This window comes from Sander vitreus, chromosome 15 (assembly GCF_031162955.1).
Source record: "Sander vitreus isolate 19-12246 chromosome 15, sanVit1, whole genome shotgun sequence".
In the NCBI taxonomy this organism is placed as follows: Eukaryota; Metazoa; Chordata; class Actinopteri; order Perciformes; family Percidae; genus Sander; species Sander vitreus.
In genome coordinates, this window is record NC_135869.1 from 24,154,096 (window position 1) to 24,173,119 (window position 19,024).

Below are 19,024 nucleotides of genomic sequence, written 5' to 3' on the forward strand. Positions count from 1 at the left end.
TGTTGAGAGAGATCATGTGTGGGGGTGGTGGGTCGATCTTGAGTAGTCTGTCTCCTGTAGAAGAATGCATGTTGCGCTGCCCTGGGTTAACCGTGTGTGTGTGTGTGTGTGTGGATTGGGTGAGTAAGAGCTTTGTTGCTGAGTCTAGTCTTAATAAAGGAAGCTTTTGAATTGGTTTCCAAGGCGACCAGCGCAGTTGCCAGGGATGAAAAGTGCTTTCGGCTTGAGGGCATTAAAAGTCTGCAGCTCAGCACGTCAGATACCAGAGTTTGTTGGTAGAAATGCATCAATTGTGTGTAAAAAGGTCAGAAAATACTACTTACAGTAGTACAGTACCTGCTGGTTACCCACACACACATTCAACAGTATGAGACTATTATCTGGACAATCCAGGACATGCTGAGTCACACTATGTGAAACTACGTGACCATGAAGCTTCAGTATCGGCAATGCAACAGCCAGAGGACATGCTAATATTGACACACACACACACACACACACACACACACACACAGCAGAGCTTTAATCGGTGTTTGTGGGTGTGCTCCAGCTGTCAGCTCCCCCACTGTCTGTCTGACATCCTGTTGGTCACACACACACCACGCTGAGTGATCACCCGGTTTTGTACTGATTCATCGGATCTTGTCCCTCGACAAATTGCAAATGCTAGAATGTGTTTATCTATAAGATCAGAAGCTTCATTTTCTTTTTATTGGTATTTCTGCCCATTTTAGTGGCAGATGACCACTTTTGTGGGTTGCAGCTTGATTTTAAATCTGTACTTTTGTACTGTGAGTCATCCACTTTTGCAATGTCACAGCGTGGACTTGTATACAATTGAATGGTGACAGAATTTCAATTCATCGTTTCAAGTCATTCACATAGCGGGCCGGAGAAATTGACTGGGACAGCTGCTTTAGCTTAATGTGAAGGACTCTTGAATTGTTTATCCATCCTCAAAGTCAACAAATGTTTGTAGTTTGTGATGGAAAAGGTAAATTCCCCATGTGCTCTTTTGTGCCACACAATTCCCTTTCAATTGTGCTGCAGCCACAGCGTTTCCTGCCCTTTCCCAACAATTTCCCGCTTTTTCATTTGTACCGAGTCACATTAATTTGTTTTTGTGCTTAGCTGCACAGACTGTGGTTTGTATTGGAGGCTAATTTGTAGAGGAAAATACTTAAACTCTTTTTTTTGTTTTTGTTAAATGAATTATATTGAATTGCTTGGTAGGATTTTAATATAGCTGAAGATGCAGACTTCGCCTCCTCCCTCTTTCTCTTCTCACCCACACACTGCCTACTCCCTGCTAACTCTGTCTTAACTTTCTTTCCTGTACAGTAAAGCAGTTTTTCTTTCACTGCTTACTGTGTTCTCTCTCTCTCTCTCTCTCTCTCTCTCTCTCTCTCTCTCTCTCTCTCTCTCTCTCCTACCGCCATCTCTCAATCTCGGTCTGTTTTTCTGTGCCTGACTATAACTTATTCCTCATTGATATTCCTGAAGAATGGCAGGGCCGTTAAAATTCCTCTATTCTGCTCTTTCTGTCTCACCCAACCTCTTCTCCCTCCTCCTTACCCAGTCTTTGGTCCGTGCCGGTCTCCTCACCCCCACACCTATACACACTTACAGATGAATGGGCACACACACAACAACGCCCGTCCAGTTGGCAACACGTTGGTGGGGGTTTATCTGTCGGGATAAAGGGTGTGTGGTCTTACCAAGTTAAACAGAGTGGAGAGGCTGTTGAATGGTAGAGTTGAGGAAGGCAAAAGAAAACATTTACCCGAACTGACAAATTAAAAGTTGTCTAAAAACAATCAATCCCTGAAGAGCTGAATTAGTAGGGATGTTTGGCTGAATTAAAGTCAAGAAGAAAAACCTAGAGTAATGGTAGCTGCAGCACTGCTAATAATTGGCCTATTAAGGTAAATGTTACGACAAATGTATGTATTTGACAGTGACTTTAACTCAAGTAAAAAATTGGTAGTTTGTGAAAGCACCAATAGTGAACCCTTCAATATCGACATCGATGTATTTGGTCAACAATATTGTGATATTTGATTTTCTCCATATCGCCCAGCTCTATCTACTTACATCAATCCTTTTTGTTGATATTGATCCATGTAAACGTGGATTTTGACTTAGTGTGACTTTATTGTCAAAACAAAGGTTAAATAATGGTGAGAAACAGCCCTGCTAGCAGCTCTGTGACGCAGTATATTCATATGTAAAATGGCAACCCATCCGATGATAAATCTCTCCTCTGGGGAGAATGTAACTTTGAAAAAAAGCTTTCGTTCGTTAGAAAAATGCTTCAACAAGCAGTTTGACCTAGATGCGAAACTCACAGGCCACCAGCTGGCCCATGAAAGTTGCTTAACACTCTTACATGGTCCAAGAAGGCGTGGGGCTTCACTTGGGCCGAATCCTGCCAGAACACGATCCTGAACCTCCCAGATTACAACCAGGACCAATTTCTTCTGTCGCTATCAAAGTCAGTCAATACATTGTCTGTTACTCCTGTCTGTATAGTATGCTGTAGTTAGAGGCAGCACAGGTAGGGATATCTGTCCCAGGAGACCAGTGAAAGTTTTCTTGTGTGTGACCTTACGGTTATCACTGTCATTGCAATTCATCCTCTGGGGACCATGAATGTTTGTAGTGTTGTATGTGACAATTAAGTATATCTTTAAGTTTGACTGCTGTCACGGAGCCAATGGGACAGAAAGGGAAGTGTGGGGGGGTGGAGAGGTACTAGCTGACGGAGAGGATGCAAATGAGACGGGATTGTTTGTCTAGTGGGTGGGTGGAGTTGTTTGGCTTGTCTTGTTGTAGACTGCCTTTTGCCAGACGTCTGAGGAGTTTGTGATTGTGTGTGTGTGTGTGTGTGTGTGTGTGTGTGTGTGTGTTGCTATGTGTGTAAGGAAGAAAGGGAGTTGGAAAGAAATGCTTGCAGATGATGCCTCAGAAGTTTAGAGCTAAAACCAATTTTACTTGTGTTGTCTGAAGTCTAACTGACTGAGTCTGAAGTTTTTAACTTTTCTGACTTTTTCCTCTGGTGCAGATAGTCTAATTCTCTCTTTCTGTGTGTGGTCAACTTGTACATTCATCCTTGGATCTAGTGCTCCTTCCTTCCTGTCCAATTCAATCTTCTGTCACATTTGTGTGAGTTGGAGAGTGTGCTGGCTGTTGTCTGTGTGTCCGACATGGAGGACAATGCCCTCTGTTTGTCTGTATTCAGACCGTGAAATCGCTTTATCCTTGCTAACGCTCTCTCTCTGCATCACCGGGCAATTGCACTTGTGTGTGTGTGTGTGTGTCTGTTTGAGAAAGAGATAGTGATTCAGTGATTATGAGTTACTGTAGGCCTCCATTGTGTGCATTTCAGGGTTCTCTAGTGAGCAATGCAGCAAATCTTTGCATGCTATTCTACGTGGTTTCCTCGCATAGATCAGCACTGTTAAACCAGTGTGTAATTCAACAGGTTGCTCAAAGATTTAAGTCTCCCATGTTGAATTCTTGTTTCTGAACTTTGTAAGGAACACCCTGAACATTTATGTCAACACCGTATCATCCAAGACCATTTATACACCGCTCAGAGTGTGAGTTGTGTCTGTGGTTCATTTAATTAATGCTTTCAATTTTCATCTCCTAATTGAATTGAGAAGGCCTTTGAATTACTTTGCTGTGTGTGGCTGTGTGTGTGTGTGTGTGTGTGGCTGTGTGTGTGTGTCTTTTGATTGAACTGTGAGAGAAGCCTCTGATGTTCTTGGCGAAGCATCCTAAGAATTTGCAGCAGTGCATTTCATCTATCATTGCTGTTTCTGTTTTTTATATTTAAGTATATCTTTATGTTTTGAAAAGGCAAGTTCATGATGTTTATGCAGCAAAGTGTGAGAAGTGTAATCCGAATAAGTTAAGCAAGGGAACTGGCAATTACCAATTTAAAATAAAGAGGACTTTTGCTGAGTGATTTTTTTTTCACCCTAGCATTGTGGCTCTATGGATGGTCCACCACTTTGATTCATACAAAAATATACCAACAACTAATGGATGGATGGATTGTGGTGGAATTTAGTACGTTCTTGTCCCCCTCAGGATTAAACTAATTAACAAACTAAATACGTTCCCATCAACCATAGCTGCTCTTTGTGTTTTTATTATTAATTAACAAATATTAGCATGCTAAATTTAAAATGGTGAACATGGTATGGCAACGATATACCTGCTACATGTCAGTGTGTTAGCATTATTATTGAAATGACGTTAGCATTTAGCTCAAAGCATAGCCTTGAAGAGCCACTAGCCACTGCTATAATTTTAGGCAAATATGCGGTGGATATGTATTGTTCCCAGAGGATGCATCCTAATATTTTTGCACCGTACGAGTCTGGGACTGCATGTGTGCGTACTCCATGTGAATTTTACGTATTTATACATCAAGTGTGTGCATCTGTATTTAACACAACAGCACGGCAGTTGCAGAGGGAGGGAGGTGGGGTGACACATTAACACATTTATTCTCTGTCCACTACTATTGAGGACTTGTAATATTGGCCAATGAGCAGATGCCATGGCAGAAGGAGCTTAATCCAGAGGAGACACACATACTCACATTTATAATGAGGTTACAGCAAGAGGCACTCTATCTACAACTGTCCCTATTGAGGAGATGATGACATCATCACCGGGAATCCCTCCACCAGCTGTCCTCTGACATCACCATGACCAGGAAGTGTGTGTGTGGTCTGTGAATAATGCGGCAGTGTTGAGCTTCATTTTTTAGTGTTTTTAGTTGTCGTGATCACACACACTTTGTCTGTGCTCCCTCTTAATAGCAATGAAAAGCTCTGCCCTGCTTTACAACCGTTGTGCTGCCTGTTGGACATATTTACGTGGGGTTGTGGGGAATGACAAAGTTTGAATTGGGAAATTGTAGTTGCTTGGTTTCTCTAAAATAGTCTTAAATAGTCATTAGTGGTCTTATTTCTTCTCCATCCATTGCAGCTTTCTTTGCCCTCTTTTCTTGCACAGCCAGCTTTAAATTTGAAATGCTGTATTGATTGTGGTGAATGAGCTGTGGTCATCATTACATAGCTTGAAAACACACACAAACCACAGCTGCGCATCTGTCTTCAGTTCCTCCGTTTTCACACACACATATAGCGCTGCAAATTTTCATTTTTACAGTTTGTTTTTGCACGAATTAAATGAGATATAGCATGTTTACAAGTGAGCTTTTAATTTGCTAGTAGGCATACTTTAAAATCTTTTGGACAGAGGCGGACTAGCTGTTTCCACGCTTTATGCTAAGCTGAGTTTAGCTGCTGCTGGCTGTAGCGTCATATTTAGCATGCATCAATGGTATCAAGCTTCTCACAGAAACCAATGAACTACTTCCCAAAATGTTGAACTGTTCCTTTAAAGGAGCAGAATATTGGATATTTTTCTTTTCTTAATTCGTCTATCACTTGAACTCTGTGTTGGTCTCTCTGCCTCTCTATTTGTCTGGGCTGGTGGTTCATGACCCATGAGTAAATGTTCCTCTCACACCTCCACCTCCAGCTGTCTGAAGCATGTATTATTGCAGTGAATAAAACCGCAGACAGGAAGTGACAACACTGCAGGAATGCTAGTATAACACTCCTCTGGGCCTCTAGGGAAAAAGACAGGGAGGGAATGAGAAAGGACAGGATTAAAGTTAGGAAAAGAAAGAAGAGGGCAGGTAGGTTTCTATGAACCTGAGAATAGGAGCAGAGTGGAGAGGAGTTAGGAGAGGTTTGCCAAGAACTAAACGAGGGAACTTAGAGCTGAGAAGGGAGACAGCAGAGGAATGTTGGTATTAAAACTCCACTGGACCTCCATGGGGAAAACGAGTAGTTTCAGGCAGAGATGGGAAAGATGGTTAAAGCAAAGAAATGATAGTAACCTTTTTTCTAACACGAGAACTGTTAGGAAGCAGTGGAAAGAGCGGATTAAAGAACGTGGGGAAAGAGTAATCCCTCACTGATTTCTTAAATATCACAGAGAGGTTGAGAGTGGAGAAATAAGGGGGAAGAAAGGAGGAGAGGAGAGATCAAGATAAGTGGATTTGTATACAATTCTTCCTGAGCATTGTGGGAGTAGGAAAGAAAAGACCTGCGGCAGTGGAAATATATATGATGTGAAAGAAATGAATAAGAATGAAAAGAGGAGGAAATAGAAAATATAATGTATGTAGCCATAATATTTTTCTTCTCTCATAAAAAAAGTGTGTGTGTGTCCGTCCTTCATTTTAACAACTCAGCTTCATTTACTGGACTAACTAACACCCTGGACTAGACACACATAACTGGTGGTTTTGTGCGTCTGCGTCATCTGGTGTTGGTAATTGCTATGAGCATTTTTATAGTGTTCTAATTTCTCCCCTGCTATTACACCTAACCAGTGTGTTCTTCTGGTTTACAGCTCAGAATTACCAGTTAAACTGTTCTTGGTCTCTGCCCTCTCAGTCACACATTTTAATTCAGATTCTATTTTAAAAGAGAACCTTTTCTCCATCAATCAGCAAACGCAGTGTGACAGTGGCAACAATCCACTATATAAACTAGAATTAAGTCCCTGCTATGTTTGTTTGTCTCATACACACGCCGCACTTGCAGCTAAATTGGGGATCTGGTGTGTCTGCTGCCTGTGTGGACTCAAATCGGTGGATAGCTCCAATCTTCTTTTCATTGTTAAATAAAAATAGTTTGCTCTGTTTTGAATTTCCTTGACGGGACCCTTGCAGCTACGGGCACCCTGGTGTGGAGTTCACAGGACTACACAAAGACACCACAGCTGTCACACAAATCCTCTTCCTGCCAGGACAGGTAAGCTCCATGCCACTTACTTTCTGAATGTAAGGAGCCCTTCGTGACGAGCGCAGTGGCCAAAGTGGTGTGTGATGTTAATATCCACCTTGCTCTGTGATAGGGCCGCCTGCTGTCGCTGCTGGATGACAACACGGTTCACTTGTGGGAGCTGGTGGCCGGCGCCCCTCGAGAGGTGGGCGGGGTTAAGAGGGAAGGCGCGGTCTGTCTGCAGGAAGTGGACAGCTACAGCCTCCCAGGAAGACCTGGCATTGAGAGCTGCAGGTACATTAATGTTATTTTAGATGGTTTGTTTTTTTTGCTCTTGAAAGTCTAATCCTTAAGGTTTTGATCATTTCAAAGCCAATTTTGGATGGTATTTATGTCTGGCATTTATTCTGCTACAGCTGTACAGTCGTCCTCCATTCCCGGCACTGGATTCAAATGGGCGTGCACACGCACAATGGGATTCACACTAAGGATGCATGCTTGACACAAACTGAAATTTGTCAAGCAGATACACTATCAAAGCAACAGCAATTGTACAGTAGGGGTGGGAATCAGCAGGGACCTCACGATACGATATCATCACGACACTTATGTCACGATACGATATTATTGCGATTTATTACCTTTTTTCCAACTTTAAATTTTCCTGTTTGTTCATCTCACTTCAATGTTATTGCTGCAAAATGGGATTGTCAAGCAGACAGACTGACCAACACATATATAATAAAAGATCGATACTTGGCGTCTGTGTATCGATACAGTATTGCCACAGAAAATATTGCGATACTATGCTGTATCGATTTTTTTTTTTCCCCCACCCCTATTGTACAGTCAAAGACATTAAAAGTAAAACCTGAACACACACAATTTAATGGCACGGTCAGACTGGATTCCACCTGGCGAAATTTGCTTGGCTGCCATTGCTGTTTGTAATATTTTATATATGGCAAATGGACAAAGATATGAACAGTCAATATTTCCTGAATGAGAGGTCAATCCCTCTCCCTTTCTCACACTGGCTGGTCATTGAAAAACCTTGCGATTATACATTTCAAAGTTTAATCAGATTGCACTTCCCGCAAGGCGGGTGGATTTGTCACCGTAAGTGAATATGTCACGCCATTTTCGTATCAAAATGAATGGCAGCTTCACTCTTCCGCCACATCTTCTTCTCAGTGCCACGCGGGTGACAGTCCTTCTCTTGCTGAGGTCATGCGACCTGCTGTGCATGGGAACAGAGGGAGGGGGCGTGTACTTCCTGGAGTTGCCCCGCCTCTCACTGAAGGACAACCAGACACTTCTCCAGGATCAGGTCACACAGAGGTGAGACTGTCACATACACGGTCAACAAACTGAAAGTAAGTTGAATACAATAAAATATGGAGCCAGGTATGATTTGACGGTTTAATTTAAATTTTTTTTAAGTTTGACGTTGTTGTTTTTGGACTGACACAGCTTTTGGTTTGTAAAGTTGATCACAGCATGATGACGGAGCTGGAATGATAATATTCCAGCTCTTCTTTATATTGCCTTTATACATACAGTATATCAAATAAAGATAAAGTGCTTCCCATGTTATTCCTAAGTAGTTTCTTTCTTTTTCTGCCTAAAACTCAATTCTCTGATCTCCATCCCTGTCACAGTATGCTTCCCTTTAAACATTAAACACTCCAGTTTCCTCAGCTCACAGCTCCAACTGAGCAGGTCAGGGACACACGCATATCTCTCTTGACCCCAGCAGCAGCAGGCAGGTCAGGGTCATGTGGTTCAGGGGACCATGAGAACGGTCAGATCTCCTGAATGCTGTTTGGAGAGCAAGAGATGTACTGTTAAACCTAAGAATAACATTCTCTGTGCAATTTGCACAAAAGTCTTACTCATTAGTAAACGTTTTGGGATGTATGAGTGAGGAGCACTCAGTCAGATGAAGATAATGGTGTCTTTTGTTAGTATTAGCACAGAACTGAGATGTTGAGGAAACTGTTTCGGGACATTGTTGCATTGAATATGTTACAGTAAATCTTCACACAGTCCTGAAAAAACAGATTAACTGAGTTTTGAAATTTTAATAAATAATAATTGGAATTATGCGTTTTTAGTAGGGCTGTCAAAATAACGTGTTCATTTCGATTAATTAATCTGAGAAAAAATACCGCGTTAAAAAAATTAACGCAGATTAATCCATTCCATATTGACGTTTGCATACAGACGAAAATCTGGTGCCACTGATATGTCTGCGCTTCTCTCTGCTGCTCTGAAACAGACGTTACAGGAAACACAAACACCGCTGCACGTGATGCTAGTTAACACAATACTCAACAGCAGCTAACGTTAGCCTACCGCTAGCTAGTTAACACTATACTCAACAGCAGCTAACGTTAGCCTACCGCTAGCTAGTTAACACTATACTCAACAGCAGCTAACGTTAGCCTACCGCTAGCTAGTTAACACTATACTCAACAGCAGCTAACGTTAGCCTACCGCTAGCTAGTAGCTGGATTAAACACGGTTAAAATGCTGACAGCTAACGCTAAACGGTGTAAAGTGTGACTGTGTTTTACTGTAGAGGATTCAACACCGGTATGTAACAATCTGCAGCTGCCGTCGGAGAAACAACACAGTTCAATGAAACTGGTAAACTACAGCCTCGTGGTGCATTTGAAGTTATTGTAAATGTCCTTTTCCTATCTGGTTGTTGTTTTTGTCGTTCAACAGCAATTTACTAGTGAAATAAGTTATTGTTATACATTATTATTAAATCATTTGATTTTGACCATATGGCCTTAGCAATAAACAAGCTGTTCTTTGATGTCACCAACTGTTGTCTAGTACCCTTTTTTTTTACTTTCTTAAAAAGTATCGGTTCAGGCACCGTTAATTATGTATGCGATTCATTTTGATTAATTAATCACAGAGTATGTAATTAATTGGATTACATTTTTTAATCGATTGACAGCCCTAGTTTTTAGACATAAAAACATTAGATGTAATAAAGAAAAACTCAAGGTTTGAAACCAAGTTTTCAGGGGCTTTAAACCTGAAACGAAAGGCCACTTGGTAGTCATCCTAATTTGAGTCAATTAGTGGCCATTGTAAATGGAGTGTACTGTAGTAGCTGTGAATTGCTGACACATCAGTTGTAAACACTGCAAACTTACATAATGTGGCAAAGGGGAATGGCTCACTATTAGTAATATGCCCAGACAAGGGAAAAGGGCTTAAACAAAGAGGAACTGTGTATTACTATTATTACTATATGGTGTTCCTGTTATTTTGTCCAGCCCCTTCACATTCATGCAGTGTTGTGTGCACTAGTGTGCAGCCATGTATGAGAGTTCAGCGGTGAACTAGAGCAAACCACAGTGTGAGAGGAGCACAAACACAAATCTCCGAGACAAAGTGTGTGCTTATCATGTTAATATACACAAAACTGCATCATGCATTACACTGTAGTGTTTTTGTGGACATAAAAAAACGTAGTAGGTTCTTTATCATGCTGCAGCCTTCCTTGCTGCATTCCTGTGTTGATACACAGGCAGTGCATCACAGAGCTACTGTTTCTTTTTCATTCTGCTGTGTGTGACGGTCTGACTGGTTGGTCAAACCCCTCATTAACCAGGCTTGTTTAGGGAAGTGGGCTGAACTGAGGCCTAACAAGGGCCCTGATAAGGTGTGTGTGTGTGTGTGTGTGTGTGTGTGTGTGACAGGGAGGCTTTGTACCGGCTGCCAAACCACGGGTGTTCCGGTTGGGGAAGTGTTTTCAGCTGAATCTCTAACGTGCACACACACACACACACACACACACACACACAGTGGCTCATCACCGGGACTCTGTAGCAGGATGCTGGATTCCCTAAAAATACTTGTGAACGGAGAGACCGAGACAATGGAATGCTTTGTTGGGAATGTTTCTGCCTCTCTGCTTCCGGAGAGGATCTTCTCAGTGAACGCTACCAAAGCAGTTGTGTGTGTGTGTGTTTGTTGCAAACTGATTATCTCTTCTGCAATGGTTCTGTCTCATCCACAGCAGAGAGACCAGAAAAGCTGCATTGCCGTCTTCCCAATTTTGTTTGTTTATTTACTCTGTCTCTCTGATGCTTCCTCTCCTGTCTTCCCCTGTCTGCCTCCTTCTTTTCCCCGTCTTTCGCTGAGGGAATCCTCTGACATCTTGAGGGTGTGTCCTGCTCTACATTCCTCTTCTGCCTCAGAGGAATGTCTAGTTCACATACTCCAGCAGCTCAGCTCCAGCTTGATGTTCTTCACTGTTTTGTTGTTGTTGTTGGAAGAGCAGCCTGCGGTTGTATTAGAGTTTATACAGATGGTTTGAGCTTAATGTTGATTAGATTATACATAAGTTTGAACACACTTGGAGTTTTGCTTTGGGTTGTTTTTGTGCAAACTACTTGCACACTGGATTATCAATATGCACAGATGTGTCCTCCACTCCTTATATCATCTCCCTCTTTCACATTTTGTGAAGCTGTGATGAGGATTGATTGTAAGTTTCAACAAGTCAGAGCCCCAGTTCACAACATGCATTTAAGTGAAAATGGCTAATTACGAACATTAATTATTTACTAAATAGTCAAACCTTTAAAGTCCACTTACTATCTTTGTCATCACATGACCTGTGTATGGAACTTTAATCACATTATAACAGGTGGACGTAAATAAGGACGGTCTATGATATGAACGTCCTCCTGAATCATTCTCCTGCTCAAAGTGTTGCTTTAATAGTGGTTCCACCTTTTAATCTTTCAGTATTTATTATTTCTTCCCCTGTCAATATGGCAGGCTCCTTCACAGACAATTATTTTCTTTTTTTTTTTTTTTAACCTGTAGCCATGCACACAAACTACATGTAGTAATAATAATAATGGGTCATGTTTTGTTTTTTCCAGCCTGCCAGACGATTACAGATGTGGGAAATCCTTAGGGCCGGTGGAATCTCTTCAGGAACATCCTCAGCAGTCAGGGAAGATTCTGATTGGCTACAGCCGGGGCCTCGTGGTCCTATGGGATCTGAGCACCCGTCATACAGAACAGCTATTTCTGGGCAAGCAGGTACATATTTTTTACTGACAATGTTCTGTGATGAATCTTTCATGCTGCTACAATGAAGAACCTTTTTTTTTTGTGTTTACTGGAACAGGCCAGAGAGGAGTTGCAGAGAATTAACGAAAATGTTCTTCCTCTGTTTGTAATACCAACAAAAGTGACTGTGTGTGTGTGTGTGTGTGTGTGTGTCCTGCAGCAGCTGGAGAGCCTGGTGTGGGAACGCTCTGGAAACTTATTTGTCAGTTCCCATAACGATGGGGGCTACTCCATGTGGGCTGTTACTAATGGCAACATCTACAATCACCAGCCGGTGTCCTCCACCATCCCATATGGTGAGAAATGCATACAATGCGTACACAGACAACAGACATTAGCACCTATTTGTGTTTCCCAGCTAATGTCTGATTGGGGCATGTTTGAGCACATCATCTGACTTTGAGTCCTTGAAAAGCGCTATACAAATTCAAATTATTATTATTATTATTATTATTATCATCATCATCCAGGTCTAATGGAGGTGGTAGTCTTGTCCACAAAGACCAATGTCCAATGACTGACAGTGGTTTAATTAGCCATAGCCCCTTTTCACGTAGAGATTCCGCAATAGCGCCGCAATGAAGGTTTGCCCTTATGTCGGTTTGAACCAAGCAAAGGCGGCAAAATGCCGCCCAGTGTGTGATTTCACATGGAATGTCAGCATTCCGGGAGCAAAACACAACAGCGTCAGCATCTAATGTGTGTGAGCCGATCCCCATCGTTAATCAACCACACAAACCCGACCCACAAACCTCCAACTTTATGCATTATTGTAGCACAATTGTCAGTAGAGAGAAGGCTACTCAGGACGCTGCTTTGTCACTTTTGGACTTGCCTGTGGGTTGACTCGCGCATCGTACTGCATGTAGTCCCACCATGCTGGCTGTCCTTTTCTCACAGACGTCAGTTCGGTTCTGGTACGGCTCTGGTACGGCTCTGTGACAACATCTGCTGCCGGCTTGAAGTGCAGCAACTCTGTCCCCCCCCCCCCCCCCCATTCCATCTTTGTAACTTTCACACAGATAGGGAGGCGGCTTAAAGTCCCGTCTTGAACCTGCTGTGTGAAAGGGGCTCATGAGTGCTGAGATAATGTGACTCGTTATTATGGTGAGAATTTGGGTCAGAGTGACACTTTCGATTTTTCTCACTCAAATCCTATTTTTCTTTCTCTCGCCCTCACTCTGACTAAAATGCTTTCTGGAGTTTTTAATAGTTTTAGTCTGATAAATGTCTCTGCAATGTTTTTGTTTACTTTACTGTTCATGATTGTCTGTCACAGGTCCATTCCCCTGCAAGGCCATCAACAAGATCTTGTGGAGAACAACACAGACAGGGTGTGTGACTTATTTTGTGACGTATTTTTGATTCCTGCAGTCAGACCGGACATTTTGGATCACAGTGCCAGTAAATCTTTACTCCTGTCTTTTTGTTTCATTATGTGTAAGACTCATTTAATGGTTCCTTTTGATGACTGATAATAATTGACATGAACAAAAACACTTTTCTGTGTGCCCTGCTCCAGTTCTCCAGTATTGTTATACAGCGGAGGGATGCCCAGAGCCAGCTACGGTGACCGCCACTGTCTGACCATTCAACAAGACAAACACCACGTCACTTTTGACTTCACATCCCGAGTCATCGACTTCTTCACTGTCCACAGCATAGATCAAGAGAAAGGTCAGCCCCCCAATGATTCACAAAAAAAACTGTTTATACTTTACTGCTTAGACTACATCATATCTGTTTCCAGCAAAACTGAGCAAAAGCAGAAAATGCTGAAAATCCATGTTATGTACTTCTTTACAAATGAACTAAATGTCAGACTGACTGACTGACATGTGATGTTTTTAGAAATGTCTCATGATATATCGTTTCTAGAAATGTATTATTCAACTTTTGTTTTTGTTAACGAAGGACAAGAAAATTGCAATACTCAATACTATTAAATCGCAGTACTTCTAGAATCGCAGTAAATGAAAATCGCAACCTAAATGAAATCGTCACCCATGTATCGTGAAAGAATCGAATCGGGACAAACGCATATCGTCCCAGCCCTAGTATCTATAGATTTACTTCCTATTTGATTCAAGAATCTGCTTTTACGTTTCTCTTTCAGCTGAGTTTGAGGCTCGCTGTCATGTTGTATCAAAAGTTATAGAATCCAAATGTTTCATATTCTGTCTTGTCTCTCATCTTACAGAGTTTGATGAGCCGTCTGCGTTGGTAGTCTTACTGGAAGAGGAGCTGGTCGTGATTGACCTCCAGACCCCCGGGTGGCCCTCTATGCCCACCCCCTACCTGGCTCCTCTCCACTCCTCAGCCATCACCTGCTCCTTCCACATCTCCAGCGTCCCTCCCAAACTCTGGGAGCGGCTCGTCAATGCTGGCAAAGCACAGCAGGGCCGGCAACACGCACACGGGGTGGGAAGCACACTGCGGTCTGCAGAGCACAGTTTGAAATGTCTTATTATGTGGCTGTCAGTACTCTAAATTTGTTTTAAATCACGCAATTACAGTATGTCCTAAAACCATTTACACAAGTAAGTAAAACACAAAAAATGGGTCATGTATTTACTCAACAATGACCCGATAAATGTACACGTCAACTTGTTCAGAATATCATTAATAAGCCCATTATCTGATGATGTGAAATCTTGATTAGAGAGAAAATACATTTAGTAATGTTTAGCCTCTACGAAATCAAAAGTGACAAAACACAATTTTCAGACCTTTTTTTCTTTTTAGACAACATTTTCCACGTTGTTGCTGCTTTAGTTCTTTCAGCTACATTGACTACTGTAGTCAACATTGTTGTACTATTGTTGATTTTTGCAGATGTTTGTTCAGTCAACTTCCATATTATTTTCATTGATCTGGTTGCTGTGTCATTTATACATGTACATACATATACATATACAGTGCTCAGCATAAATGAGGACACCCATGCTAAATTTGACTAAAAAGAGGAATACAAAAAAATCATCTTTTGGAAATTGATCTTAATGCCTTAATTAAATCCAACCTTTAAGGACACCAATTTTCTTTGTGAATGAATAATGTATCGTGAATAAATAAATGTTCTTCCTTAAAATACAGGGGGCATAAGTGAGTACACCCCTATGTTAAAAGCCAGTTTATTTCATGGATCCAGGATACTATGCATCCTGATAAAGTTCCCTTGGCCTTTGGAATTAAAATACCCCCACATCATCACATACCCTTCACCATACCTAGAGATTGGCATGGGGTACTTTCCATAAAATCATCTCTCAGTGCAAATCAAACCAGCTATTAGGCTAACTGAAAAAAACCATGCCAATCTCTAGGTATGGTGAAGGGTATGTGATGATGTGGGGGGGCTATTTTAATTCCAAAGGCCAAGGGAACTTTATCAGGATGCATAGTATCCTGGATCCATGAAATAACTGGCCTTTCAAAATAATAATCTGCCTGCCTCTATGGGAATTTAACATAGGGGTGTACTTACTTATGCCCCCTGTATTTTAAGGAAGAACATTTATTTATTTATGATACATTATTCATTCACAAAGAAAATTGGTGTCCTTAAATGTTTGATTTTTCCTCATTTTTTAATTAAGACATTAAGTTCAATTTCCAAAAGATGATTTTTTTTTTTATTCCTCTTTTTAGTCAAATTTAGCATGGGTGTCCTCATTTATGCTGAGCACTGTACATGATCTTTTGTTTATCAGACATTCTTTTAGCGTCATCAAAAAAAACACTGCACAGATTTCTTTCAGGACCTTTAATTTATTTTCCATGTAGTAGAAGCGATACCTGCTCAGTCAAATGTAGTGGCAGCAACATATTTTCATTCTGTGTTACTGGTGGACTGCTGTGGCTGTTGGCAGGACACTATGAACGACGGGATTGTTCTGTAAATTGGTTTATTCATGGCCGTAGGGATATTCAATTACAGGAAATCCAAGATGCATGTAAACAGCTTAACCTGAGAACACCTTAAACAGAGTACGGCCAATAGCCAGGCTGCAGCCATCGACACCAATCGGTTTACATACTTTGTACATACAAACCAGCATGCTCACAGATTCAAGTTACAGAGTTTGATTTGGATTTCTACTAAATGGCTGTCAGGTGTCACATCAAGGCTCAGCTGCTGCCGCTGATCATCAGTGGAGGGCAACATAAATGGGTAGTAAGGGCAATGGAATTATAGATGTTTAAAAGTAAGGACATTGAAGTTAAATGGATGGTATTACTCATGGTGCTAGTACATCTGAGCTCAGAGGCTGGCACCTAAACAGCTATGAGGAAACCTACGGGAGTGTGACCACCAGCCTGCTGATAGTGTGTTAACTTTAAGAGCAGGTTAAAGCAGTTAAAGGCTTTGCAAAGGCTTTGTAGCTTAGATCAGCTGTTGGATCAGTGGCAGATTACACACACACACACACACACACACACACACACACAGCTGGTACACTCGTAAATCATCGCTGTCTGTCTGTGCTAGGCCAGACCAGAGAGACTGGCACCATAGCAGAGCGAACTCAACAAAAGCTGAGTTTTGCGCGTTTCTGTGTACACATTCTCATCCAAATGGGAATGCCTCTGTGTCAAGGCCAGTACATTTTGAGCTGGCGTTCTAATAAAATGGAAAGGGTTAGCGAATGTGTTGTTGTTCAATGTGTGAGGGTTTTCTCTTTAAACTTTTTAATATGATGGAGTTCTAACTTTTCTCCAATCTTTGTCTGTCTGCAGAGTTGGCCCATTTGTGGAGGTAAAAACCTGGCTCCTCCACCCAAACAGCAAGAGCTGCTATTGACAGGGTACACACACACACACACACACACACACACACACACACACACACACACACACATACATATAAACAGTCACAGGCTGCACCCACAGGTTGATGCACTTTTCTTACAAGACACAAATCTGGCACAAACCTGCTGCTTTCTAGTAAATGTAAGTGACTGAAAGCTGCATGAAGATGTTTTTCAATGTCAACCACATGGATGTCCTGCATAAAACTGGATCTACATGTGACTGAAAGCTGCATGAAGATGTTTTTCAATGTCAACCACATGGATGTCCTGCATAAAACTGGATCTACATGTGACTTGTCCTGACAATGAAATTAGTCAGCGTTGCAAATGCAATGCTGACAAGTAAATCCTGAGGGAACTGACATGAAGTTGTCGACTGCAGATGTTCGGCAGAGCTAGCATTAGCATGGGGCGTTATGAGACACGGCTACAGCGTGTAAATGAACCATAACAGCTGGATTGATTGGAATTTGGGGAGACACCGCAGTTAGTGAAATATCTTTGCAACATTTAATGGATTATCATTACGTTTTGGTACAGACATTAATGTTCCTCAGAGGATAAATTCTATTAACGTTGGTCAGCGTTTCTCTTTGTCCAGGACTTTGGTTTACTTTGGTTAGTTCTTCTATTGCAACCTTTCTAGCTGGAGGCGGGCAATATATTAGAAATCGCTATGGCTGTATGGATGGTCCGTATGCTGTGCAGGTTATAAAGCCCTCTGATGCAAATTTGTAATTTTGGAATATGTAAATAAAATTGACCTAACTTAACATGAACTTTCATTATAATGCAAAATAATTTCAAAGCTCCAAACTACATCCTTAGAAATGACCATACTGTAGTGTTTAATCCACACCTCATTATTTCAGTCTAAACAAAAACAGACCATTATAAAGATTATACAGGATTTATTTTAGGGGTGTTGTATTGGATCATTAAATGTCTGTACCTAAAACCTAAAGTAGCAACTCTGTGTATGTATGAGCAGTCTAGAGAAATCAGAATTGAGCAGCTATTTGGACGGGGACACACACACACACACACACACACACACACACACACACACACCCCCCTGCACAATCTGATTGATTTGCACTGAAATACATTTTCATCTTGATTATATTTTTTGTAGAAAGTAAATCATTTGTGTTTTTTATAGGCATGAGGACGGCACTGTGCGTTTCTGGGATGCATCAGGTGTTGCTCTCACTCCGATGTACAAACTCAGCACAGCCAATGTCTTCCACACCGACTGCGACCCTTGCGACGATCCTCAGGACGCTAGCGACGACCCCGACATGCAGCAGGAGGAGGAATGGCCTCCCTTCAGGAAGGTGAGAACTGAAGAGGCGAGCATGAGAAGAAAGTGAAATAAAGTAAGAATAGGGGAGTTAAAATCTTTCCTCTAGAGATTAGGCGCAGGGTCTTATTTTACAGGCTGTGGGAGTTAAAGCAATCTGTGTATTACACAACACAGTCCGTCCTCTAACACTACATCTGTGGCCTAATTTTCTCATCTGATTGTTTTCATGTGTTTGGTTCTCAGACAGGACCCACCCCATTGTTCCTGTTATTAAAACTTGACTCTGAAGGAACCACAGTCTGATTCTGTTTTAATGGCCTGTTTTCTGTGCAGAATTACTTTTTAAATGAACTGATTCAGCATCGGGAGGAAGAATTCCATCTGGAGCAAATCTGACTGAGTAGTTCGGCTTTGGTAGATGCTGACGGGAAATGGAGATGGGTCAGGAAGCAAAACACTCAATGAATATTTAAATCAACTGGATCTACAGTTGGAAAGGTTTCTCAGTGTTTGAGCGGATGACCAAGATTTCCCTTTTATTTTTTTCCCTTCACTGGGGCTCAGTAGGTAGCTGTCACTAACAGTTTGTCGTCATGTGTTAAGAACCTGATGGCAGAAATGGTTTATAAAAGAGTAGAAGCAGATTTTGAGAGATGCATTTAACAGTGACAAATAGATCTAATTAGTCTTTGGGCTGTTGTCTCTTCTTTTCTTCCTATTCACTCTTTTGCTCCCCCTACCTTTCCTTGTGTATCCTGTGGTAACAGAACTGCATGTTCAGGAATGTGGCCCTCATATGGGATGAAGAGCCTTTCCCTTTTTTTCTCCTATGTAATGAAAACCAGACCCATCAACCAACTCCTTCTCGCTCTCTCTCTGTGTGCGCGTGTGTGTGTGTGTTCTACTCCTCGTTTTGCCAAGACACAACTCTCATGTGAGAGGGGATTCTATTGGAATTCCTACTGTGTGTG

General features: G+C 41.6%; 1 protein-coding gene across 1 annotated transcript in view; it reads left to right on the top strand.

Moving 5' to 3' along the window:
- Positions 1 to 19,024, top strand: part of llgl1 (LLGL scribble cell polarity complex component 1) — a 40,142-nt gene that overhangs the window by 8,451 nt on the left and 12,667 nt on the right. Inside the window, exons 3-12 of the mRNA XM_078269761.1 lie at positions 6,770 to 6,851; positions 6,955 to 7,115; positions 8,016 to 8,162; positions 11,741 to 11,903; positions 12,094 to 12,229; positions 13,213 to 13,267; positions 13,456 to 13,610; positions 14,134 to 14,354; positions 16,674 to 16,741; positions 17,910 to 18,084. Coding sequence (XP_078125887.1) covers positions 6,770 to 6,851; positions 6,955 to 7,115; positions 8,016 to 8,162; positions 11,741 to 11,903; positions 12,094 to 12,229; positions 13,213 to 13,267; positions 13,456 to 13,610; positions 14,134 to 14,354; positions 16,674 to 16,741; positions 17,910 to 18,084 — 1,363 coding nt within the window. The remainder of the gene's footprint in view (positions 1 to 6,769; positions 6,852 to 6,954; positions 7,116 to 8,015; positions 8,163 to 11,740; positions 11,904 to 12,093; positions 12,230 to 13,212; positions 13,268 to 13,455; positions 13,611 to 14,133; positions 14,355 to 16,673; positions 16,742 to 17,909; positions 18,085 to 19,024) is intronic.